This window comes from Juglans microcarpa x Juglans regia, chromosome 3S, assembly GCF_004785595.1.
Source record: "Juglans microcarpa x Juglans regia isolate MS1-56 chromosome 3S, Jm3101_v1.0, whole genome shotgun sequence".
In the NCBI taxonomy this organism is placed as follows: domain Eukaryota; kingdom Viridiplantae; phylum Streptophyta; class Magnoliopsida; order Fagales; family Juglandaceae; genus Juglans; species Juglans microcarpa x Juglans regia.
In genome coordinates, this window is record NC_054599.1 from 27,048,465 (window position 1) to 27,071,742 (window position 23,278).

At 36.5% G+C, this 23,278-nt stretch overlaps 3 protein-coding genes across 4 annotated transcripts; 2 read left to right on the forward strand and 1 right to left on the reverse strand.

Annotated features, from left to right (window-relative positions):
- The first annotated feature begins 1,207 nt into the window (after positions 1–1,207).
- Positions 1,208–4,817, forward strand: LOC121257028 (probable LRR receptor-like serine/threonine-protein kinase At4g37250). Its single transcript, XM_041157887.1, has 2 exons — positions 1,208–3,248; positions 4,004–4,817. Exons 1-2 carry the CDS (start codon positions 1,634–1,636, stop codon positions 4,690–4,692), a joined length of 2,304 nt encoding a protein of 767 aa, XP_041013821.1. The 5' UTR covers positions 1,208–1,633; the 3' UTR covers positions 4,693–4,817.
- Positions 4,818–10,682: 5,865 nt separating this feature from the next.
- LOC121257029 (D-3-phosphoglycerate dehydrogenase 1, chloroplastic-like) lies at positions 10,683–14,135 on the forward strand. Its single transcript, XM_041157888.1, has 5 exons — positions 10,683–11,441; positions 12,015–12,391; positions 12,467–12,577; positions 12,658–12,753; positions 13,272–14,135. The coding sequence occupies exons 1-5, from the start codon at positions 10,904–10,906 to the stop codon at positions 13,941–13,943; spliced, it is 1,794 nt and encodes a 597-aa protein (XP_041013822.1). The 5' UTR covers positions 10,683–10,903; the 3' UTR covers positions 13,944–14,135.
- A 1,095-nt stretch (positions 14,136–15,230) lies between these two features.
- On the reverse strand, positions 15,231–22,699 carry LOC121257030 (sodium/proton antiporter 1-like). 2 transcript variants are annotated; one of them, XM_041157890.1, is made up of 10 exons: positions 22,558–22,699; positions 22,316–22,444; positions 20,885–21,061; positions 18,364–18,470; positions 17,855–17,938; positions 17,115–17,235; positions 16,614–16,675; positions 16,200–16,502; positions 15,724–16,018; positions 15,231–15,636 (listed from the first exon to the last, which is right to left on the reverse strand). In XM_041157890.1, exons 1-10 carry the CDS (start codon positions 22,624–22,626, stop codon positions 15,490–15,492), a joined length of 1,494 nt encoding a protein of 497 aa, XP_041013824.1. In that variant the 5' UTR covers positions 22,627–22,699; the 3' UTR covers positions 15,231–15,489. The 2 variants fall into 2 exon arrangements, with proteins under 2 accessions (XP_041013824.1, XP_041013825.1); XM_041157891.1 differs by lacking the exon at positions 17,855–17,938.
- Positions 22,700–23,278: the final 579 nt, after the last annotated feature.

Here is a 23,278-nt window from a genome sequence, read left to right on the forward strand (position 1 = left end):
AACATTAAATTGATCAATCTTTGTGTACCTCCAGATTAGCCTATTCTTTGTGTACCAAGCAAAAGATTTTTCCAACATCTCAATCTCCCTCTTCTTATGGATGACAGACTTTATATGCTTTCCAGCGAGTCTGCGATGCCACTCTTGAGCTTTTATTGCTGTGACCAAACCACTTCAATATAGATAAAACCATAGAAAATTCCCAATTACATGACCCAAAAAATAGGGAATTTGGTTCAACTCCAATGCTGAAAGTGAAAGCTCTTTTTCTTCGAAGTTTTGTCTCGTTCCTTGTATATTTGACTATATTCAACGTATGTGCATCACATTTTAATAACCAAAACATGAACTCGTGACTATGATCAAAAGTACACGTCCTTTGCCCCCTTTAGGGCTCGTTTTGATACATAAATCATCTCATCATTACAACTTTATCAAATTTTCACACAACATATAATAAATAATTGAACTTTTTCAAATCTCAAAACGATAATAATATTAAAAAAATATTCTAACAATATTTTATTCAACTCATTTAAAATTATCTCATCTCATCTCATCTCAGTCTAATCTTTCCACTTGTCTACTGATGTGGGTTATTTTTTGTTTTACAGTCAAGTCTATTTTATCCCTTATCAAATACAATTCAGAAAAATAGGATACCGAGTACACATGGGATATGGTCCATATATTGAACTCTAGCACCAGTAATAAAATGGGGAATGAGATCCACTTAGAAAGTTGAGAGAAACCAAAGTACAGAGGCTTTATTGGTTTGTGGCCCCCTTAATGAGATGTTGGTCATTCATCTGTTACATGTAACCAAAAAGAGAGCAGAATATAGAAGGTAATTGTGAAGGAATTGCTAAATGCAGTGCATTCTGCCTAATGAAAGGAAAAACTGGAAACTATGTATAAACCCACGAGAGGTAGAGAGGCAGGGAATAAAAATTGAGAAGTACTGACTACAAAAAACGATTTCATAAACATAAATTTAAAAATTAATATATTTTTATATGATACGATCGATCAAAATACTTTTATAATCGAATGCAGTAAATCTATAAATTTACTTTGCGGGGAGTGAATTAAAAATTTCGGGTCAATACTCCATAGCACATTAGACTTCGTTCTTGGCAACATGATATGGGTGCCAACTCACTTGGGCGTCTTGTAGCAGAAATGAGATTCCTCTCTGTTTTACCTGCCTGACTCGTGAGTACACAGATAGTAAACGGAGAGGGTTTGCAGAGGCAGTACAACTGTCCCCATTAAAATTATATTTCCCATGTTCAGGAAAGTTCTCCATTCATTATTATTCACAGAGTTACACCGCCCGTTTTTGCTCTCTGCATCTTTCTGCAACTCAACAACTTTTCCTCCATTCTCTTGTACTAATCTTATACAAATTACTAACTGCTATTTTTCTCTCTACACTTGACTTCAGAGTCGGTGTCTTTTAGCATATCACACCTAGTTTTCCTCCATTTTCACTCGCTTATACTCCCAATTAAAGATTTGGTCACCAAAACAACTTAACCATAGTTGGTCACCATATCCCTCCTTCTCTGTCTCTGACTCTATTTCTTCACCATGACCTTGAAGCTACGGTGCTGAACTAGTTCAACAAATCATGAGTTGCAACACCAAGAACCTCCATTTCTGGTGGAGAATCACTGCCTCTGTTCTCCTTCTACTTCCCTCATTCGCTCTCAACTCGGATGGGATCCTCTTGCTTTCCTTGAGATACTCAATCCTCAGTGACCCACTATCAGTCTTGGAGAGCTGGAATTACAACGACGAAACACCATGCTCATGGACCGGAGTCACCTGCACGCCGGATACGTTTAGGGTCACCAGCTTAGTCCTCCCCAACAGCCAGCTTCTGGGTTCAGTCCCCGCCGACCTCGGCATGATCCAACACCTTCGCCATCTCGATCTCTCCAGCAATTTCTTCAATGGGTCTCTGCCCAATTCAATCTTCAAGGCGTCAGAGCTTCAGGTGCTTTCCCTTTCAAACAATGTCATCACCGGTGACCTACCAGCTGAGCTTATAGGTGGGTTAAGAAGCTTACAGTTGCTGAATCTTTCTGATAATGCACTTTCCGGGAAGATACCTCAAAATCTCACTCCTTTGCAGAATCTGACCGTTGTTTCTTTGAGGAGTAATTACTTTTCCGGTAGTGTTCCAAGTGGTTTCAACTCGGTTGAAGTTTTAGATTTGTCTTCGAATCTGCTTAATGGCTCTTTGCCTCTTGGTTTTGGTGGAGGTAATTTGCGCTACTTGAACCTCTCTTACAATAAGATTTCAGGCAAAATCCCACCCGAGTTTTCAGAACAAATACCGCAAAATTCTACAATCGATCTCTCATTCAACAACCTAACCGGACCTATTCCGGATTCTCTGGCTTCGCTCAACCAGAAAAACGAGTTCTTTGCAGGGAACACGGACCTCTGTGGCAAACCTCTGAAGAACCTTTGCTCGATTCCTTCTACTTTGTCTAATCCTCCCAATGCCACATCCACTTCTCCAGCAATTGCGGTCATACCCAAAGTCGTTGGCTCAACCCCAGTAACAGGCTCACCTAACACACCAAATGGGGCCGATCAGAACTCAGCACAAGGAGGTCTAAAGCCCGGGACCATAGCCGGAATAGCTCTCGGAGACTTGGCCGGTATAGGCCTCCTTGCAATGCTCGTTTTCTATGTCTACCATCTGAGAAAGAAAAACAACATTCTCGAACCAAAACATGCGGCAACGAAGTCAGAAAAGAAAGTAGAAGCGAGCATCAAACACGACACGGTTCACAGAAACCCCATGACTTGGTCCTGCCTAGGCGAAGAGACTTCAGAAGCAACCAATTCTGATAGTGACCCTGATATTAAACGCAAAGTCGGAAACGTCCATCCAAGCGGGGATCATGATCAGAAAGGTGAGCTTGTGACAGTGGACGGAGAGACAGAGCTGGAGCTGGAGACTTTACTCAAGGCGTCGGCATATATGCTGGGAGCCAGCGGGGCGAGCATTGTTTACAAGGCGGTACTTGAGGATGGGACTGCGTTGGCCGTGAGAAGGATAGGAGAGAGCGGGGTTGAGAGGATGAGGGACTTTGAGAACCAGGTCAGGGCCATAGCTAAGCTGCGCCACCCCAACTTGGTACGGATTCGTGGGTTCTACTGGAGAGAGGATGAGAAACTCGTTATCTATGACTATGTTTCTAATGGCAGCCTTGGGAGCACCAGCTACAGTAAGCTCCCTCTTCAATATCTTTTTTTTCTTTTTATGTATATTTGCAATTCTCCGTTTTATTTTCCAATGGCACGCATGATTGTCACTGTACTGAACAGTCGAAAAAATAATAATAGAACATTAAACAGTAATAAAAAATAGATAAATAAATAATAATAAAATTAGATAAAAAATAATAATAAGAGTATTTGAGTTAATTGAAGTAATATCGTTAGCAAAACCTAGAATCTAAGCTCAGACTTTAATATCGGTCCTCGCAATTGACTCGATGCTCTAGGCAGAGTTAGCATGGTGCTCCTCTCTACTGGGCCCAAGTTAACGATGGATATCAAAAAGTTAAAATATACACCAACTACTTCTTAACAACCTGTGTACAACTCTGATTTAAAATAATATATTTTTTAAAATTTTAATCCAACTTTTATTTTTATATAATATTTTAAAAATTATATTTTATTATGAATTGTGATAGAGTTGTATCCCTGTCACTACTCATAAAAAAAGAGAGAAGGAAAGAAACTGATCTAGTAAAAATTGAGTTTATCCCTATATCTATTTATGTAAATAGAAAAATTAAAGAAACCATTGATCTATTTACTAATGTCTTTGAGCTAGTATTTTTGTGCATAATTTTCTCGAGCCATTTGGAATGGGATTTCGTATATTCAACTCACATTTTCTGCATGAATGGCTGCAATTACAGCTAAATAAAACAAATTTTCATGTTCTTTGTTTTAATTTCCTGATATTCAGGAAAATCAGGCTCATCACCAAGTACTCATCTCTCTCTTGAGGTCCGGCTGAAGATTGCAAGAGGAGTAGCCCGGGGACTGGCCTACATCCACGAGAAGAAACACGTGCATGGCAACATTAAACCCAGCAACATCCTCTTGAACTCTGACATGGAGCCGATAATCGGAGACTTTGGGCTGGAGCGCCTCGTCTTGGGCAACATGAGCAGTCACAAAGCGATCGGTTCAGCCCGGTTTTTTGGAAGCCATGGCCAAAGACCCGCAACAACCATTCGCGAGGGCATGCCAGATTTCCCCATCACTGGTGCCAGCCCCCACACACCTGCGGGAACGTCAGTGGGAAGCAGTGCATCTCCTTATCAAGCACCCGAGTCCCTCGAGAACCTGAAACCCCATCCCAAGTGGGACGTGTACTCATTTGGGATAGTTTTGCTTGAACTTCTGACTGGGAGGGTGTTCTCAGAGGGGGAACTGGAACAGTGGACCGCGGCCGGTTCAGTTGTAGAGGATAAAAACCGGGTTTCGAGAATGGCTGATGCGTCAATCAGGAATGAAGTGGAGGGCAGGGAGGATGTCATGTTCACGTGCTTCAAACTATGTTTTAGCTGCGCTTCTCCTGTCCCCCATAAGAGACCCACCATGAAAGAAGCCCTTCAAGTCCTAGAGAGGACGACCCCATACTATGCTTAATTAGTGATGTATTTAGGACCCACGAAAGGTTTCTTGGGTTGTTTTGTGTGTTCGTGTTTTGTTGAGTTGGAGGTTGGACAAAGAGCTAACATGTGTGAGTAATATTAATTAGAATTTAAGTGTTGTATGTTTGGCTGATTAATATTAATTAGAATTTTCTACGTATAAGATACATCTTTGTGATGATTATAGCATGGTTTTTAATATATATATTAATTCACATTGATTTGTAAAGAAATTGATTTTTATAATTCTCTTTATAGATCAAAATATCTCAACAAAATTTAAAAACTACATGGATTCACAGACAAACTGTAGACTGAATATACAATATTGACATGATTTAAAAAATTTCCTACCATTGTTTCAAGCAAAAGACATCGCCCATATCCCATACAAAAACTTCGTGTAATATTTATTATTAGTGTAGCAAGTATTTCAACATCTATCACATCCATTATAAAAAAGATTAGTTAAGTTGGTATTAAGATTGTTGGCTTGGCCTCAATGCTCGTGTGTACATTTGGATTATTTCAAACTTTTGCAAATATAAATGAAATTGTATGTCAATAATAATAAAATAGTTTGAGTTAAGATATTTTTTGCGTTTTAAAAAATGAAAGAAAAAAAGTTGAATAAAAATATTATAAAATTAACAAATTGTTTGAATATTATTTTTGAATGGTATTTTTATTTTGAAGTTTGAAAAATTGTATTTTTTTTAATTAGTTTTGAAGTCTGTAAAAATTGTAATTATTATAAAAAATGGAATATTTAAAATTAAAAAATATTTTGTATTTACTTGATGGTTGAAAATGAAGTTTTGATGAATTTTGAAATTTTTTTATTTCATCTCATTGTAACTAAGGCTTGTTTGGAAATAAATTTTATCCAAAAATTCTTATCTCATCTCATCTCATTCCCAAACACAATTTAAATAAAAATATTTTTAAACTAATTATTACAATTTTTCAAACTTTCAAACACAAAATAAAAAATAATTCAACTTTTTCAAATCCTCAAACAAAAAAAATATTATAAAATTATATTCTAACAATATTTTAATTTTATAATATCTTTTATTCAATTTTTTCTCTTTTCTTTCCCAAAACTCAAAAAATATTCAACTCAAACTATCCCACTACTATTCACAAACTATTTTACTATTATTCATAAAATTTTCATCACATCTCATCTCACTACCCAAACGCTATTGGGGGTGTATGTGGAGATTAATTTTGGACCTGAGAATCGAGAAACAAAGTGTTTGATTGATGTGCGCTCAACGTGCGCTCAAGCGAAGCTCAACCCATGAGTTCACTCGAGTCTCGTGCAATAGTGAGTTCGAGCAAGACACAAACTTTAATGTTTGCTCGAATCCCGCTCGACACTCTGCTCAAGCCAATGTTGATTTGGTCATTTGCTCGATACGCGCTCTACATTCCACTCGAGCGAATAACACAGATTTTTCTAGATTAGGATTTCTATCGCCGTTTGATATATATATATATATATATATATTTCTTCAATTATTGGAAGCTATCATTTGATATATATATATATATATATATATATATGTGTGTGTGTCATATTTGACTTGTTTTGTACGACTTTCAGCATATTTTGAGAGAGAACAATTGTTTAGTAAGTGCATATTATGTGAGAGAGTAAAAAGTCCTAGAGAGTGTGAGTTGAGATTGAGTCTGGTTAATAAGATTTCTACAGCTCTGTGGATAAAGGCAATTTGTCGAACTACGTATATTATGCGTCGTGTGCTTGATTGTGATTGTTTTTACTTTATTTGTCATCGTTGGTGTGTATGTTTTGCACAACATTACACAACAACCGGTATCAAGAGGTAATGCCAAATCTGAAAGAGAATGATGGCTGGAGATAAAGTGAACGCACCTGGGATTGAGAAGTTCGACAACACTGATTGTGAGTACTGGAAGATGCAGATCGAGAATTATCTCTATGGAAAAAGGCTCCACCTTCCACTGTTGAGAAAGAAGCCGAAGAGCATGGATGATGCTGAGTGGACCCTGTTAGATCGACAGGTTCTAGGGCTTGTTCGGCTAATCTTGTCTAGAACAGTGGCACACAATGTCAATAAGGAGAGAATCATGGTGGATCTCATGACAACTTTGTCAAGTATGTATGAAAAGCCGTTGGCGAACAATAAGGTGCACTTAATAAAAAAATAAAGAAATTGTTCAATCTGAAAATGTCAGAAGGTATGTATGTAGCCCAACACTTAAATGAATTTAATATAATCACAAATTAATTGTCTTCTGTAGAGATTGAGTTTGATGATGAGATCAGAGCGCTGATTCTGCTGGCATCACTACCAAATAGTTGGGAGACCATGAGGATGTCTATGGGTAGTTCAGTTGGTAAAATGAAACAAAACTACGATGACATACGTGAAATGGTCCTTGCTGAAGAGGTACGTAAGAGAGACTCGGGTGAGATCTTGGGTTTAGGATCTGCCCTGAATATTGACAATCGGGGCATAGGACATGACAAGTCAAGCTCCCAGAGTAGGGAAGAGCAAGATGAGATCTGGGCAGCAGATCACGTGCTGAAGTTGTGGCAAGCCGGGCTACATCAAGAAAAACTGCATGAATCAAGAAAGTGCTGAGGATAATGCGGTGAATGTAGTGGTAGAAGAAATTCATTATGCCTTACTTCTTGCAATGCACAGTTCGATTGATGATTGGGTGTTGGATTCAAGGGCTTCGTTTTATAGCACATCACATTGAGAAATCATGCAGAATTATGTTGTTGGTGAATTTGGGAAAATGTATGCGGCTGATGGAGAGACACTGGATGTAATGGAAGTGAGTGATGTGCGCATTACACTTTCAACCAGGAGCGTGTGGACTCTACAGCAAGTCAGACATATTCTAGATCTAAAGAAAAACCTTATCTTTGTGGGACAGCTTGATGACAGCGGTTATGCAGTAGTGTTCTCTGGAGGAGCATGGAAGATCACTAAGGGTGCGCTGGTCTTAGCGCATGGTAAGAGATCTAACTCATTGTATTTAACATCAGGGTCTAGTGATGTGTAGGAAAATACAAGAGTGCAAAAAGACAGGCTTGATTGCGCGAAACATGTGAGGAAGCCAAAAGAAGTCAGCTTTGTTGTTCCTCATGAAAGCCTGGGAAAGTTGGCTAAGGTTGCCAAGATCGGTTCAAGACTAAATACTCCTAGTGTAGTGGGAGTTGTGAGTCATCATGCGGATGTGCTGACTAAGGGCGATATATGTGAAAGACTGAAGTCGGGCTTGACTTTAGTGTGTCTTCTGGCTAGAAGACTGGAACTGTGAGTTGCAGAGATGATAAAGATTGGCTGGAAACAGTGGCTGGCATGTGGAGACCTAAGCTCCAAGTGGGAGATTGTTGAGGTGTATGTGAAAATTAGTTTTAGAGCTGAAAATCGAGAAACAGAGTATTTGCTTTATATGCACTCGACATGCACTCGAACGAAACTCAACCAATGAGTTCGCTCAAGTCCTCTGTGACAATGAGCTTGAGCGAGACACAAACCCTAGTGTTCGCTCAAGTCTCGCTCGAGCCAATATTGATTTGGTTATTTGCTCGATGCATGCTTAACACTCCGCTCGATCGAATAACGTAGATTTCGTCAGATAAGGATTTCCAGCGCCGTTTGATATATACGTTATATTTGACTTGTTTTGTACGACTTTATGTATATTTTGATTAAAAAAAAACAATTGTCTAGTGAGTACATATTGTGTGAGAGAGCAAAAAGTCCTAGAGAGCGTGAGTTGAGATTGAGTGATTATAATCTCTTTTAGTTAATAAGATTTTTGCAGCTCAGTGAATGTAGGCAATTTGTCGAATCATGTATATTGTGCGTCGTGTACTTGATTGTGATTGTTTTTACTTTATTTTTCATCGTTGATGTGTGTGTTTTTGTTTTGCACATTATTACACAACAAACATAACCTCTAAACAAGCTTAAGGTTGTGTTTGGGTAGTGAGGTGATCTCAGATATTCTGTAAATGATAGTAAAAAAGTAATAAAAAATAACGATAGAATATTGAATAATAATGAAAAAATAATAAAAAATAATGATAAAATATTTAATAGTAGTGAATAATAGTGAATAATAATAAAAAATAAATATAAAATAATAATAAAATAATAAATAGCACCTAAACTAGCCCTAAGTAATAAGAAATTTTGTCCTCAACTAATCCTTGTATTACAGTAGGATTATTGATGGGTTTGGTTTGTCGTTGGATCATAATGGATTAAGTTGGTGTTGGTTCTTCCTGAAGACATCAAACCAACTCCTAGAAGATCCCACAAGTACAACGGAGTAGAACAGAACTAATCTATTAGTTTAAAGGAGGCCCATAGGGACCAGTACCACAATTCGCACACTGTTGGAATTATTTGGATAGATAACTTGCCGACAAATTTCTCATGCGTTTTGCTACTGTGTCAAGTTACCCAATGCCTAATAAAAGATGTATTGACTATTGAGTGCCATTGGCCCAATTTGCATAAAGAAAATAGTGCCTACCCCAACCCAATTACGACATCCCATGTGGCGTTTTATTTTTATTTTTTAATATATATATATCACTGAATATGCTTTCTACTCACTAATCATATTTCTTACCTCACACGATAATATTTTAATTGAAAATTTTATCTTTCAAATTAAATAATTTAATTGAAATCAATAGTGTAGAAAATGTGTTATACACTGATTATAAATAAAAATTTGTAGGGGATGATATGATGCGTGCACAATTTTCATCATGTACAATGGAAGAAGTATCTAGTTTGAATTTGAACAGAAACAAGATCAAATATTCATGGATATACGGAGATCCTTGTAGTCCAAGTGAAAGTGATTGCCATTTCTTCTATTTTCAAACCCCCACCAACCCATAAAGCATATGCCATTTCCATTTGGGTATTACACATATTGATGCTGCCTTTAATGCAGAAATTTGCTGCTGTTGTGACCGTTCCTACCACTCACTCGACTAGATGGGCGTGGTGGATGCATCCCCAAATATTGTTCACCAACCATTTAGGATGGAATTCAGCTTCTCTTTGAATTTTTATATTTGATTTAGGACTTACGCCAACTATTTAGGTAGTTAGACAGTGAGATGAGATGAAATGATTTTAAATAAAATATTTTTAGAATATTTTTTTAATATTATTATTCTTTTAAAATTTAAAAAAATTAAATTATTTATTATATTTTATGTGAAAATTTATAAAAATTATAATGATAGATTGAGATGATTTTAGTATCTAAATTAAGTCAAATCTTATTTAGATTCAGAGATGAGTTAAGATAGTTTTAGATGAGTTAAATAAAATATTATTAGAATATTATTTTTAATATTATTATTATTTTAAAATTTAAAAAAATTGAATTATTTATTATATTTTATATAAAAATTTTAAAAAAAAATTATAATAATAAAATAGAATGAATTAATACAAATGAACTAATTGTGCCGCGAATCTCACATCATTCGTAAAAATAAAAAAGAATTATAAATAACATCACCTCAACCAATGTGATCAAGCATAATCAAGGCTGCGAGCCTGCGGTTGGTAGCTTACCCACTCGGGACCCCACGGAATTTGTAATTTTGTACGCAAGATGAGCCTACCTACCCAATTAACCGAGCCACCCGGTTTGAGAATAAGGTGGGATTCCTGCCCCTGGATCTAGTTGCCGGTGAATCACTGGGCAAAAAGCAGATTTTGGAGAGATTATTTCGTCGATCTAATAGCAAGTGAATCACTTGATCAAAGCGCCAGTAGCCGTTTAATGATTTGGTGGGATCTACAGATATCTTGCCTTGTGTCTTGACTCACAGTCTGGCAACCATTTTCGACCCCAACTCTCACCATCGGGAGCGCGTGTGGAACTACAATTTTCTCACTCAAGCTATAAATTCTAGCCAAGTTCCAACCATGCCAGTTCGGATCTGTCTCAGGCTCTAATAAAACACATTCATAGTCCTGCGTAAGCGTAACCCCTGTCAATCTCACCTCACGTTCCTTATAGGAAGTAGGAACCCAGCGAATCTTATTTACTCCCCAAACCAAACCAGCCCCCCGACGGCGCAAGTTAGCCAACCTCGTATTACCCCCCCCCCCCCCCCCCCCCCAAAAAAACCGGCCTGTACTTCCCCACCACCGGTTATGGCTACCTCCTCATCCCAAACCCTCCGGACCCCATTTCTCAAGACGCCGTCTCTTAACACTAAACTACCGCTCTACTCCGCGTTTTCAGTTGCGATCCATCCCACCCGCAGGTCAGTCAAGCCGCTCGTGGTGGTTGTCTCCGCGGCGGCTCTTGGCGGCAAGCCGACCGTGCTGGTGGCAGAGAAGTTGGGAGATGCCGGAATTGAGTTGCTGAAGGAGTTTGCCAACGTGGATTGCGCCTATAACCTGAGCCCCGAGGAGCTGTGCACCAAGATCTCGCTCTGCGACGCGCTGATCGTCCGGAGCGGGACCAAGGTGAGCCGCGAGGTGTTCGAGTCCTCGGCCGGGCGGCTCAAGGTCGTCGGGAGGGCCGGCGTGGGCATCGACAATGTCGATCTAGCCGCAGCGACCGAGCACGGATGTTTGGTGGTCAACGCCCCCACCGCTAACACTGTTGCCGCCGCCGAGCACGGTATCGCGCTCTTGGCTGCCATGGCCAGGAACGTTGCTCAAGCCGATGCTTCTGTTAAAGCTGGTCAGTCTATATATTACCCTTTTTTTACAAGGGTACTTGAATTGAATTTCTTCTGGACATTTCGTCGATTTGTTTTTTCGGTACAATTAGGAAACGGGTTTGAAACCATTTTTTTAGTGAGTAGTTAGTTGTGTTTGGAATCTGGATGGCATTTGTTTGAGTTCTTTTGCTTTGAAAAGCAGGGGAAATTAGTTTAGAAATGCATTTCTCATACAGATCTGCTTTCTTGCATTTTAGATTCTTTAATTTGTGGGGTTTTTGACAACGAGCTTAAAAAATAAAAGCACGTCTACATGGTGAAAAATAGAAGATTTTTGGCGACCTTTTTATTTTCTCTGAGATCTTTGGATGAAAAATCGATGCTTTTTAGGTGAAGGAAGGGATTTCACTAATCGTTGAGGTTCCCTAACTTGCTTATATTGATACCGGTTATTCTATAGATTGTTTTACTGTATTATAATATGTTTGTTTGTCAAGTAAAGATAAGTAATCAAAAATATTTTTAAGATATTGGCTTCAGTTTCTGGTCTAGAAACATAAATACCTATAAATTACACAAGTTTTTTATTCCAGGAAAATGGCAGCGGAATAAATATGTAGGAGTCTCACTTGTTGGAAAAACACTTGCTGTGATGGGGTTTGGAAAGGTTGGATCAGAAGTTGCCCGACGTGCGAAGGGGCTTGGTATGCATGTGATTGCGCATGATCCATATGCCCCATCAGACCGTGCTCGGGCAATAGGAGTAGACCTTGTGAGTTTTGACGAAGCCTTAGCAACTGCAGATTTCATCTCTTTGCACATGCCTCTTACTCCTGCTACATCAAAGATTCTCAATGATGAAACTTTTGCAAAGATGAAGAAAGGAGTTCGGATTGTCAATGTTGCTCGTGGGGGAGTTATTGATGAAGAAGCTCTAGTGAGGGCACTGGATGCTGGAATTGTTGCTCAGGTTCTTACATTCTCATGCTTGAAGAACAAATTCTTATTGTTGAGAAAGGTTTATAACATGGTCTATTTGTTATAGGCGGCACTTGATGTTTTCACACAGGAGCCACCACCAAAAGACAGCAAGTTGGTTCAGCACGAGAGAGTTACTGTGACCCCTCATCTTGGTGCCAGCACAATGGAAGCTCAAGTGTGTTGAATGACTAGTATTTTTTATATTCGCTAGCTTTTTCTTTGACCAAGTTAACGTATATGTGGGTTTATGTGCAGGAAGGGGTGGCCATTGAAGTAGCAGAAGCTGTTGTGGGAGCCCTGAAAGGGGAGCTTGCTGCTACTGCAGTCAATGCCCCAATGGTTCCTGCAGAGGTATTTATTTGTGTCATCTTTCTTTGCTTTCAGTGTCAAGATCCAGTGCTTTATTTAAATCTCACTTTAGAATTTAATGTGGCCTCTGTCTCATTTCTTTTGTTTTATTGAAAAACATCCTGGAGTTATACGTGTATTGCATGGGCAGATTAGTTTTTGATACTGAACAAGGTGTAATGCGGGTATTAAGTAGACATTTTCTTCGCTGTGTGAGTTTTCTGTAGTTATTTTTTCTGAAAGTAAGGCCAATAGACTATAACAGTTTTAGTTTTATTTGGCAAAGGAGAAATCTACATCTTGCATCCTCGAGCTATCTTCATTTTCTTAATTTGCATCCTAAACTACCGAATTTTGATAAGTTGCCAATTTGTTGAAAATGGATAGCATATTGCAACCATGGTCAGTATTCTGGGTCTGTACATATAAAGGTTGCAGATAAACCATTACATGTGATGCATAAACTAGATTTCATTCAGTTACTTAGATTTCACAATTTTATCATTCCTTATCAACTGCAGGTGTTAACAGAACTGAAACCATATGTTGAACTTGCCGAGAAACTGGGTAGACTTGCTGTTCAATTGGTAGCTGGAGGAAGTGGCATGAAAACTGTTAAAGTGACCTATGCTTCTGCTAGAGGCCCCGATGATCTTGACACCAGGCTTCTTCGTGCCATGATCATCAAGGGTCTCATTGAGCCCATATCCAGTGTATTTGTGAATTTGGTTAATGCTGATTTCACTGCTAAGCAGAGAGGTCTCAAGATAACTGAGGAGAGAATCAATCTAGATGGATCGCCTGAGAGTCCACTTGATTTCATCCAAGTCCAGATTGCCAACGTGGAATCCAGATTTGCCAGTTCTATATCTGAGTATGGGGAGATTAAGGTTGAGGGACGCGTGAAAGATGGGATTCCCCATTTGACAAAGGTAGGATCTTTCGACGTTGATGTCACTTTGGAAGGTAGTATTATACTCTGCAGGCAGGTCGATCAGCCAGGTATGATTGGAACGGTTGGGAGCATTTTGGGTGAGGAGAATGTGAATGTCAACTTTATGAGTGTTGGAAGGATTGCCCCCAGAAAACAAGCTGTAATGGCAATTGGGGTGGACGATCAACCTAGCAAGGAAGCTTTGAAGAAAATAGGCGATGTTCCAGCCATTGAAGAGTTTGTTTTCCTCAAGTTGTAGTGTCATCAATATTCCATCTTTCTTCCCTATGGCCCGCTGATGCGAATCACATAACCACATCCTACTGCCGATTTTGAGGATTTTTTGTGTTGTAGCTTTGAGGAGAAGAGAACATTAGTTCTGCTTTGCAATTAAAAATTTTGTGTTTTAACGAGTTAGTAATTTCCTTTAATGAAAGTTTCTGTTACAATATTTGTAGCTGTAATTGTATTAATTGATAGGTGCATGTGGTGCTCAGGGCGCAGTCAGTTGAAACAATTGGATTGGGGTCAAATATCCGCCTGTCCGGAAAACTGACCCAACTTTCCATGCAAAATCCCGGTGGCTGTGACCTCGAGGATAGTGTTAGTAGCGTTCACGTCGGTTGGTAAAAATTTAGTTAAGTTTTACACGTGAGTTAAAATAAGATGAGTGAAGATAAAAATTAAATAAAATATTATTAAAATAATATTTTTTAATATTATTATTTTTTTGTAATTTAAAAAAATTAAATTATTTATTATATTTTGTGTAAAAATTTAAAAAAAATTATAATGATTAGATGAAATAAGTTGAAATGAATTCAAACTGAATTTTAGTCAAAAAAATATTTTTTCTATTACAAGTAAATATTCTTTTCTTTTAAAAAATACTGCATAACTATATCTATTCTTTTTAGTTTGTACCATTCCGTTTAGTTAATATATTTTAGCAATCAGATTCTTGAAAATTTATCTGTTTTAAATTATCAAATTTGGAAAAACGTATTTTTTTAGATAAATAGAAGATTTTTCTTTCTAATTATTATTCAACTCAACTTGAATGAAAGACAGTTTTTATACGAGGAAATGAAAATTTATATTTTATTTGAGTGGAGAGAAGGTGAAGAAGAGAAAAACAGGTTTAACTTAGGGAAATGATATTTCCACCTTCAAATCTTACCGAGGATTTATACCGATTATTATTTTTAATTAATGGTTGGTGATGTATTTTTTAATGAATTTATAATTTCTTTAAAAAAGTTTAAGGAATTTAAAAAATGCGTGAAAACAAAGTTTGCACTGCAAGTACGTGTCCTTGCCGACGAATGTCTGCCTTGCAAAATCAAAACATGGATTTCAACCCTTAATAAGAAAACTTTCACATCCTATCTCATTTCATTTCATCATTATAATTTTTATAAATTTTTACATAAAATATAATAAATAAATCAACTTTTTAAATCCCAAAATAATAATAATATTAAAAAATAATATTTTAAAAATATTTTATTCAACTTTTAACTTTCATCTCAACTCATCCTCACTATCCAAACCTAACTATTCGACTCCCATTTCTCATTGAAGTCACCAGAATGCTAATGTTTGGAGCACGAGATCTAAACAATCTGGGTTGTCTTGTATGGTAACTATGATGTTGATGTAACCTAGGTTTGGGGAAAAAAAAGAAAGATCTATACAATCTAAATGATTCTTTTTCAACTTTTCATCATCTGAGTATCCTATTATCAAACTTCATCTATGATCTATTTGCCATTCACTAGATTAATGCACACTGCCAAATTTTGTTACTGCGTTGCTTGATGCCAAGGAAACGTCCTGGCGAAAGCTGGAACCTCTGCTGTTGAAGTCGTGGACAGGGAGATTGGGAGGTTATGTATTGCTAGGTAAGCACCAATTCCAGCAACATAGCCTGCAAAAGCAAAAGCGCTCACCTGCACAGAGGACAACGACTTCTTTTTACTAGAAAGAATAATATAATTTGGTTAGAAAAGAGTGTCTTCATAAAAACAAATCCATACCTTCCGCAGGTACCAAAAGAAATCGACCTTTTCCATCCCCATGAATGCAACTCCAGCTGACGAGCCAATAACTAGCATGGATCCACCAGTGCCAGCACAATACGCAATCATCTGCCAAAACACAGAATCTTGGGGAAAAGTGGAGAGATCATACATTCCCATTGCTGCCGCAACCAGTGGAACATTGTCTATAATTGCTGACACAACTCCTATTGCACAAGCAATCACTTCAGTACTAGGAATATGAGCATCAAGGTTATTTGCCAATTGCCGAAGAATCCCTGCAGCCTCAAGGCTAGAAATTGAAAACTCAAATTTGTTATAGTGCACTAGTAGTAACTTCAGGATGTTTCTAGTGCGTGTGTGCACCCACAATAGGTAGCAGATACATGTTTTTCTAAAGTCATAATCATATACCATACACTATGTATCAGTTTATTGTGTAGCATAAAAACCAGTAAACGAAACGTACTCACCTGCTAATGGACAAAAGGGTTCCAAGTATGAAAAGAGCTCCTTGATAGTCAATCCGTGATAAAGCTTCTGGTACTTTTAAATTTTGCCTTTCAGATTCACCATTGTGGATAGCATCAGTCAGAATCCAAAGAACTCCAAGTCCAAGTAGCATACCCATGTAGGGAGGCAAACCAGTTACGACCTTGAAAACTGGAACAAAAAACAAAGCTCCAATACCTACTGAGAAAACAAGCTGTCCTCGAGGAGCCATCTGTTCAGATGCCAAAACATTGAAAAAGTCCTGTTCCTTCCCATTAATGTTACTGCATGGAAGAAGAGACACTCATATCATTTCATCTGTAATCCAACAATTCAAATCCAACCTTTCAAGACTCAAATTCCCTGGCTTTGCTTTGACAACTCAGGACGAGTACCTAGTCAGGGAAATAAGTGCCAGAGGGACAGCTAGAGAAACGACTGAAGGAACAAACAAGTCCTGTCAGAATAGAAAATGCTAGTTAAAACATCATCTAGTCAAAACGGTGCTTTTGTAATTGAAACAAGCCCAGTCATTGTAATTGAACAGGTATATCTCAAGTGATTGAAGAATCTAATTAAAGAGGCCCAGCAAGGGAGTTGGTAAACCTCATGCTTTATGAGATTTTCTTATCGCAAACAAAAACCCCGGTTCAGGTCAGTAAATCTAATATTTAGCTATGTACACACATACATATTCAGGTCAGTAAATCTATATGCTTGCTTTTAATTTCTATTAACTTTGTCTTTTAATGACCCAAGGCCGGGAAGGCAAATTAGCTAATCCAGATGTTTTAATTGGACCGCCTAAGTCTCCAACAAACAGATATACGAACATACAAAATAAGAGCAAGCATATTCTTTCATGGGATCAGTCTTTTAGGACGATGTTAAAAGACCTTCATTGTCTGTAAAGTGGATAGTTGACCATGTATCCACAGCATAGTAGTGGTAACATCACCAATAGGCGTCCATGCACCACCTGCATTTGCCGCTATCACTACAACAGCTCCTAAAAGCCTGCCAATAAAATCCAAATAAGAAAGGAAGATTTACCAATCAAATTAATATCTATAAAAGAAAAATCAGAAACAGCTATATGATAATTTAGTAGATATAAGATAGCAAGTGGGCATCCTTTGTTTTCTTTCTTTCTTTCATTCTTTTTTTTTTTTTTTTTTTTTTTTTTTTTTGAGGGGGGGGGGGGGGGGGGGGGGGGGGGGGGGGGGGTTATGTTATGCATCCGGTTTTAATGTGAGAGGGACCTCCTTAAAGACATTAAGCCAATCTATTTGAACACTTCAGCAGATAGAGGTTTCTGAAAATCATACGAGTATACTGATCTCATCATCTGCACTTCAACATGTACCCATAAAGATTCTTAGCAAAGGTGAGGTTCATGACTGTTATGTATGAAGGCATTAACTCCTCGAAAGTGTGCTTCTTCTTGTTCTTGATTTTTGACAGAAATCAAAAGTTGATAGAAATTCTCAATAACCTTCTAAACACTCATGGTCATTTAAGAGATAGTGGTTCAGATACGGTTAATGCATTGGTTGGAAATGCAGTGATCAAATCAAAAGCCATCTATTTAGAAGATTATGAGAATCTTAGAAGAATGGAAAATCCTCGAACGTACAGATCAAGAGCAGGATCTTTATCTTTCTTGCCAATGGTGACAGCAGACTCCACAATCCACATACTTGACAATTGCCATGATTTTCTGCTTTAGTAGGTATAAGGGTGTTGGAAAATATGAATAAAAGGAATCAAACGTCCTGATCTATCAGTTTAACTCTTTAAGTAATTAGTTTGTTAACATGGTTAAATATCCTGATACGAGTGAAATATACAAGCAATAAAATAGGCCCCCCTTGGGAATATGCTGGATTTAAAATATCAACTATTAATGCAATGCAAATTCCAAAAGGCATTCTCAAGAATACCTTTCAAGCAACCATGGCCTTCAACTCTAGGCAATATTATATATATTATAATAATATACAAGTTATTTATAATAACTTGTATATTATTATAAATAATTTTATTTGAATGGACTAATCCAAGAGAAAATAGTAGAGTAGTAACATGCAAAACTCTTGATGATATCAAAACTTATTAGACAATTGAATAATAATCAGAACATACCTGCGAAATTCTGATGGAGGTACTAGTTTCCGCAATAATGACACCATGACAACAGTAGATGTCAGGTTGTCAAGAACAGAACTAAGTAAAAATGTCACAAAGCCAACCTGCAATTTTCATGACTGTGTCAAGTGCCATCGTGATAAAGTAAATATAATGGAGAAAAATAGGGCTGATACTGCAAACTCAAACTAAAAAAATATCAAATATAATCTCTAAGGTTCCCTGCAGTGAAATGCATAGTTTCGGAATTTTTTCTAAAGAGGGACCAAACATCATTATTACGACAGACAATTGACAAAATAACAGGAATGTTAAGAGTCTATCTAAATAGAGTAATATTACATATAATAGTGAAATACACAAGTGCCGTATAATCGTTTTGAAAAAAAGTGAGGTCTATTATTAAAAAATTAATTAATTTTTCATGTGGGTCTCATAATTATTCACTTTTTTTTAAAGTGATTGTACGACGCTTGTATATTCATGACTGCAATTATCATTTCTCGTCCAAATAACAAGAATCTTGAGACTTTAGTAACGACAAATGATTTATATAGTTTTACAATTGAGTTTTATTACAAATCAGCAACTGTTCACATCACACATCCCACATCTAGAGCTTTTTCTTAGGGTGTAGGGGTAGGGCTGTAAATGAATCAATCTGTTCGATAGCCCACTCGGTACTCGCTCGATTAAACTCAAATTGAACTCGACTCGTGAAAGAAAAAAATTTGTTCGTGAAAGCAGATACCTGCTCAATTTGTAAATGATATATACTCGACAAAACTAGACTCGATTAAAACTCATTCATATATTGATAAATATATACATATATATATATAAATATGTATTAGCTAATAATATAAGCATGTCACTTTTATAATTAAATATATAATATGTAATCTAATTACATATGTCTATATAGTGAATATACTTCATAGGTATATTTTATAATTTGTATAATAATTAGTCAATAAAATTTAATAATTTCATATACTAGTATGTGAGAACCATATATGAAATAGATATATGTTATCATATTAAGTATATGTATTAATAATATATGTAGGCATATAGTATATTGTTATTTTGGATAAATATCAACTAGTTAGATATTAATTATTTATAAATTTTTTAAAATTTTATAATTTAATAGAGGTTTTACTTGTTAGTTGTATAATTCAATATTAGATTTTTTATTTATTTAATTTATTAATTATTAAGTCTTATTCAAGAAATAAAAACATAAACAATTCGAGCTCAAGCTCGGCTCAACTCGACTCGAATTCGTTCCTCGACTCAAATTCGTTTGTGGAACGAACTCGAGCTCGAGTTGAGAGTTTAGCTTATCAAGTTGAGGTTGAACAAAACAAAAAAAAAAATCTCGAACTCGAGCTCAAGTATTTTGAGTCGAGCCGAGAACGGCAAGCCAAAGACTGATTCGGCTCAGTTCGATTACAGCCCTATGTAGGGGTGTTTTTTATAGGGTGTATGAGTATTTTTCATAAGGTGTGAGATGGTGAATAGTGGTTGATGAGAAAAAATTTTCTTTAGAATTTGCAAGCCTAGCCGTAATCTTTTTTAAAAAGTAGATAAATATGAAATCTACATAAAAAAATCTATTTTTTTCAAAGAGAGTATAAAACTTGCACAATCTAAGATTGTACCTAGTCATTACTGATAGGTAACCAAAAAACCGACTAAAAGCATTCTCATTGACTTGATCAAAATTCAATGATAGCTAAATTTTAGCCAATATGTGCCAAAAAATCACCACATTAGATTGGGGATCTCTACAAAATTTTAGACTTCTACTACAGTGATTCTCTAAATTTGCAGGTGAACAGTAGATTAGCCAAATATTAAAATATTCAATTCTCACTCCTCTCACAAAATATGTAGATATTTTTTGTAATTAAGAAATTTGGTTCGATTTATTATTATTAAATATAAAATGTGATAAAAATAAATTAATTAGTTAATATTAATTAGAATATTAATTATTAAGTTAATTATAATATAATAATAATTATTATTAATATTTAATATTAATTTAATATTTAATAAATGTGATAAATATTAATATTAATTTAATTAGAATATAATTAATATTTAATGTTAATTTAATATTTAATAAATGTAATAAATATTAATTTAATTTAATTAGAATATAATTATTATTAATATTAAATTGATAGAATTATAAAATGTGATACAAATAAATTAAATACACAAATTATTAAATTAATAATATTTTATTATTATATAAAGAGTAAATGGCTAATCTAATGTAGAAAATAAATTTAAATAAAATATATAAATATAAAAAAATGTGATATTGATTAAATTTTAAAGATAAATTTAATCAAACCAATAAAAATGATATAACATGACGACTTTATATGACATTGGACCATAGGCAACAACTGTTATATAGACTCCAATAATAAACCTGATAAATAAAACTCCTACAGAAATCGAGATTGTCACAATACCCAAAAAGAAACAGACTACTCACCAACCAGAGGAGAATCCTTGGCTTTCGAGTGGTTATATTGTCAGTAATTAACTTAAAACCTTGATGAGCATTAATTATCTCTACAATGGTCATGGCGCCAAGCAAGAAAAACACAATTTCGCTGACTTCTGCAAACGCATGTGTTAGCTCTGAAACGGCTATCTCAGTTGAAGGAGCCTGAACAAGTCAAAACACCCAAAGCATACTGCATAAAGTAAGTTAAACGGGTACAAGGACTTGAACCAATATTTAGCCACGTCTGTATAGTAACAGTCGTTGAGACAATGGGTTGTTGTATCACAGGATGCTGAGAGCAACTTGCCCTAAAACCACTGGAGGTAAGTGAATCAAATATATACAATAACTACATTAAAGAATACGGCTTACGAGGAAACCTATTACTTAGACCCTACTAAACATATGGAAAAAGGTGTATTCTAAGGAAAAAAAACCACCTTCAACTCTCAGTAGAACAACACTCCCAACATCCTGTTACATCAAAATTATGGTTATAGACAAATTAAAAACTATTTCAGCACCCCTAATATCTGTAGCTAATGATTAACAATGTTTTTCAACAGCTTGATATGATTTCACCCAATCTAAAGCTAAATACATATGATTTTTTTTTTTTAACAGTTTGATCTGATTTCAAACCTTTAGCAGCTATTTTTGTCAAGGTCCGGTATAAGAGTCGGTCAGCACAAGGCACCTTTGGTTTATAAATCCCAATATCAAAGACAACAAACTCGGCAATGATGTCACCAAATGAACTTATCATGGACGCTATAAATCCTGTTGAAACTTAGAAATCAGATTAGGGAAAAATGCCATAAACGTCATTTTGTTCTAAATTTACTTTACTATGCCAAGAAAACTTGTTGGACTTGGAACACGATGTAAACAAAAGTCAAGCACGAACTAAAGCCCACCAGGATATAATATGAACCCTTCATTGCCAGCAAAACTTACACAATTTTTCTATATACAATCGTTAGATACAATCGGTATGCAATCGTCCATCTCACGTCATATGTATTTTATTTTTTTTCTCCTTTCTCTAAACACACATGTTCTTTCTCATTAGCTCTCTCTCATTAGCACGCTCTCTCTCTTATCAACTTTTTCTATCTCTCGCTACTCGGGTCATTTGGGTTGTCTCTCTCTCATCAGCTCTCTCTCTCATTAGCTCGATCTTTCTCTCTCATTAGCTCGGTCTCTCTCTCATCAACTCTCTCTCACAACCCAATAGTATTTCAAATTCGGGAGGTTTGGAATGAGTGGTTTCCACGTTAAATCCGTTTGCACGCCGTTTACACCAGGCGCTTGAAACAAGTATTTTTCAAACCTATATCACAGGAGAAGAAACAGTATAGAGGTTGTGCCTGGACAATTTGTCCGGCAATTTCAAGTAACAAATTATGATCTTACCCCGATGCTACGCACAACCCATAAGCTCACGGCCATCAGTAATCCTATTCCACTTTTATTGAAGGCCAGAGAATGTTCAAAAATGATGCCTGCATAACCTATTCCAAATAGCAATGCCATCGCAACATCCTACAGTGCAAGATTTGATCACATCATCAGAGGTTAGTACTCAACGTCCATAAATCCCCTTTCTCCTTAAAGGCATGTAATTATCGTGGGAAACCCACCAAAAAAAAGCTTACCTCGATTCTATACACAACCCGGAAGCTCGCGGCCATCGGCAAGCCTACTCCACTTTGATTGAAGGCCATAGATTCTTCAATAATGATGCCTGCATAACTTATTCCGAATAGCAATGCTATAGCAACATCCTATAGCATTAGTAGTGGGAGACGAGCCAAAGTAAGGAAGCAGCGACGAAACCACGGGGGGAGCCAGGGGCCCCCAAAGATCTATAAAGACATTGAGCTTACTTTTCCTGTATCCCTTTGGCTTATCCCCTCTAAAATAGTTAGCATCCGTGCTAACAAGTTAAAAAGAATGACATTTTTCTTTAAGCACGAATTTGCCTTTTCTTCCTCATATTAATTTCCTTAATTCACACATTTTCTATGTCTTTTTATAAATTGGCCATTACGATAATGGCTTCGTTCCTGCGAGGAGTAGGGATTGGGTCTGAAGGACATTCGTACGAAGAGATGAAAGAGAGAAGTAATCGCTTGTTGATATTTTGGATTAGGTACAGGCGGACCCCAACCGAGAGTGGACAGTGGACACATCGGAGCTTTGCTTCTCAAGGCGACATACTTAAAATGAAGTAGAGAACGAAGAAGGTGGAGGAGGGGCTGGCTTTGGGCGTGTTTGGCTGAGTACATAGTTATTGATCAATGATATTGTCGTGAGAATAACTTATAACCGATGTCTCCTACAAGTGCTTATTATCAGAGACTAATGAGGATATGC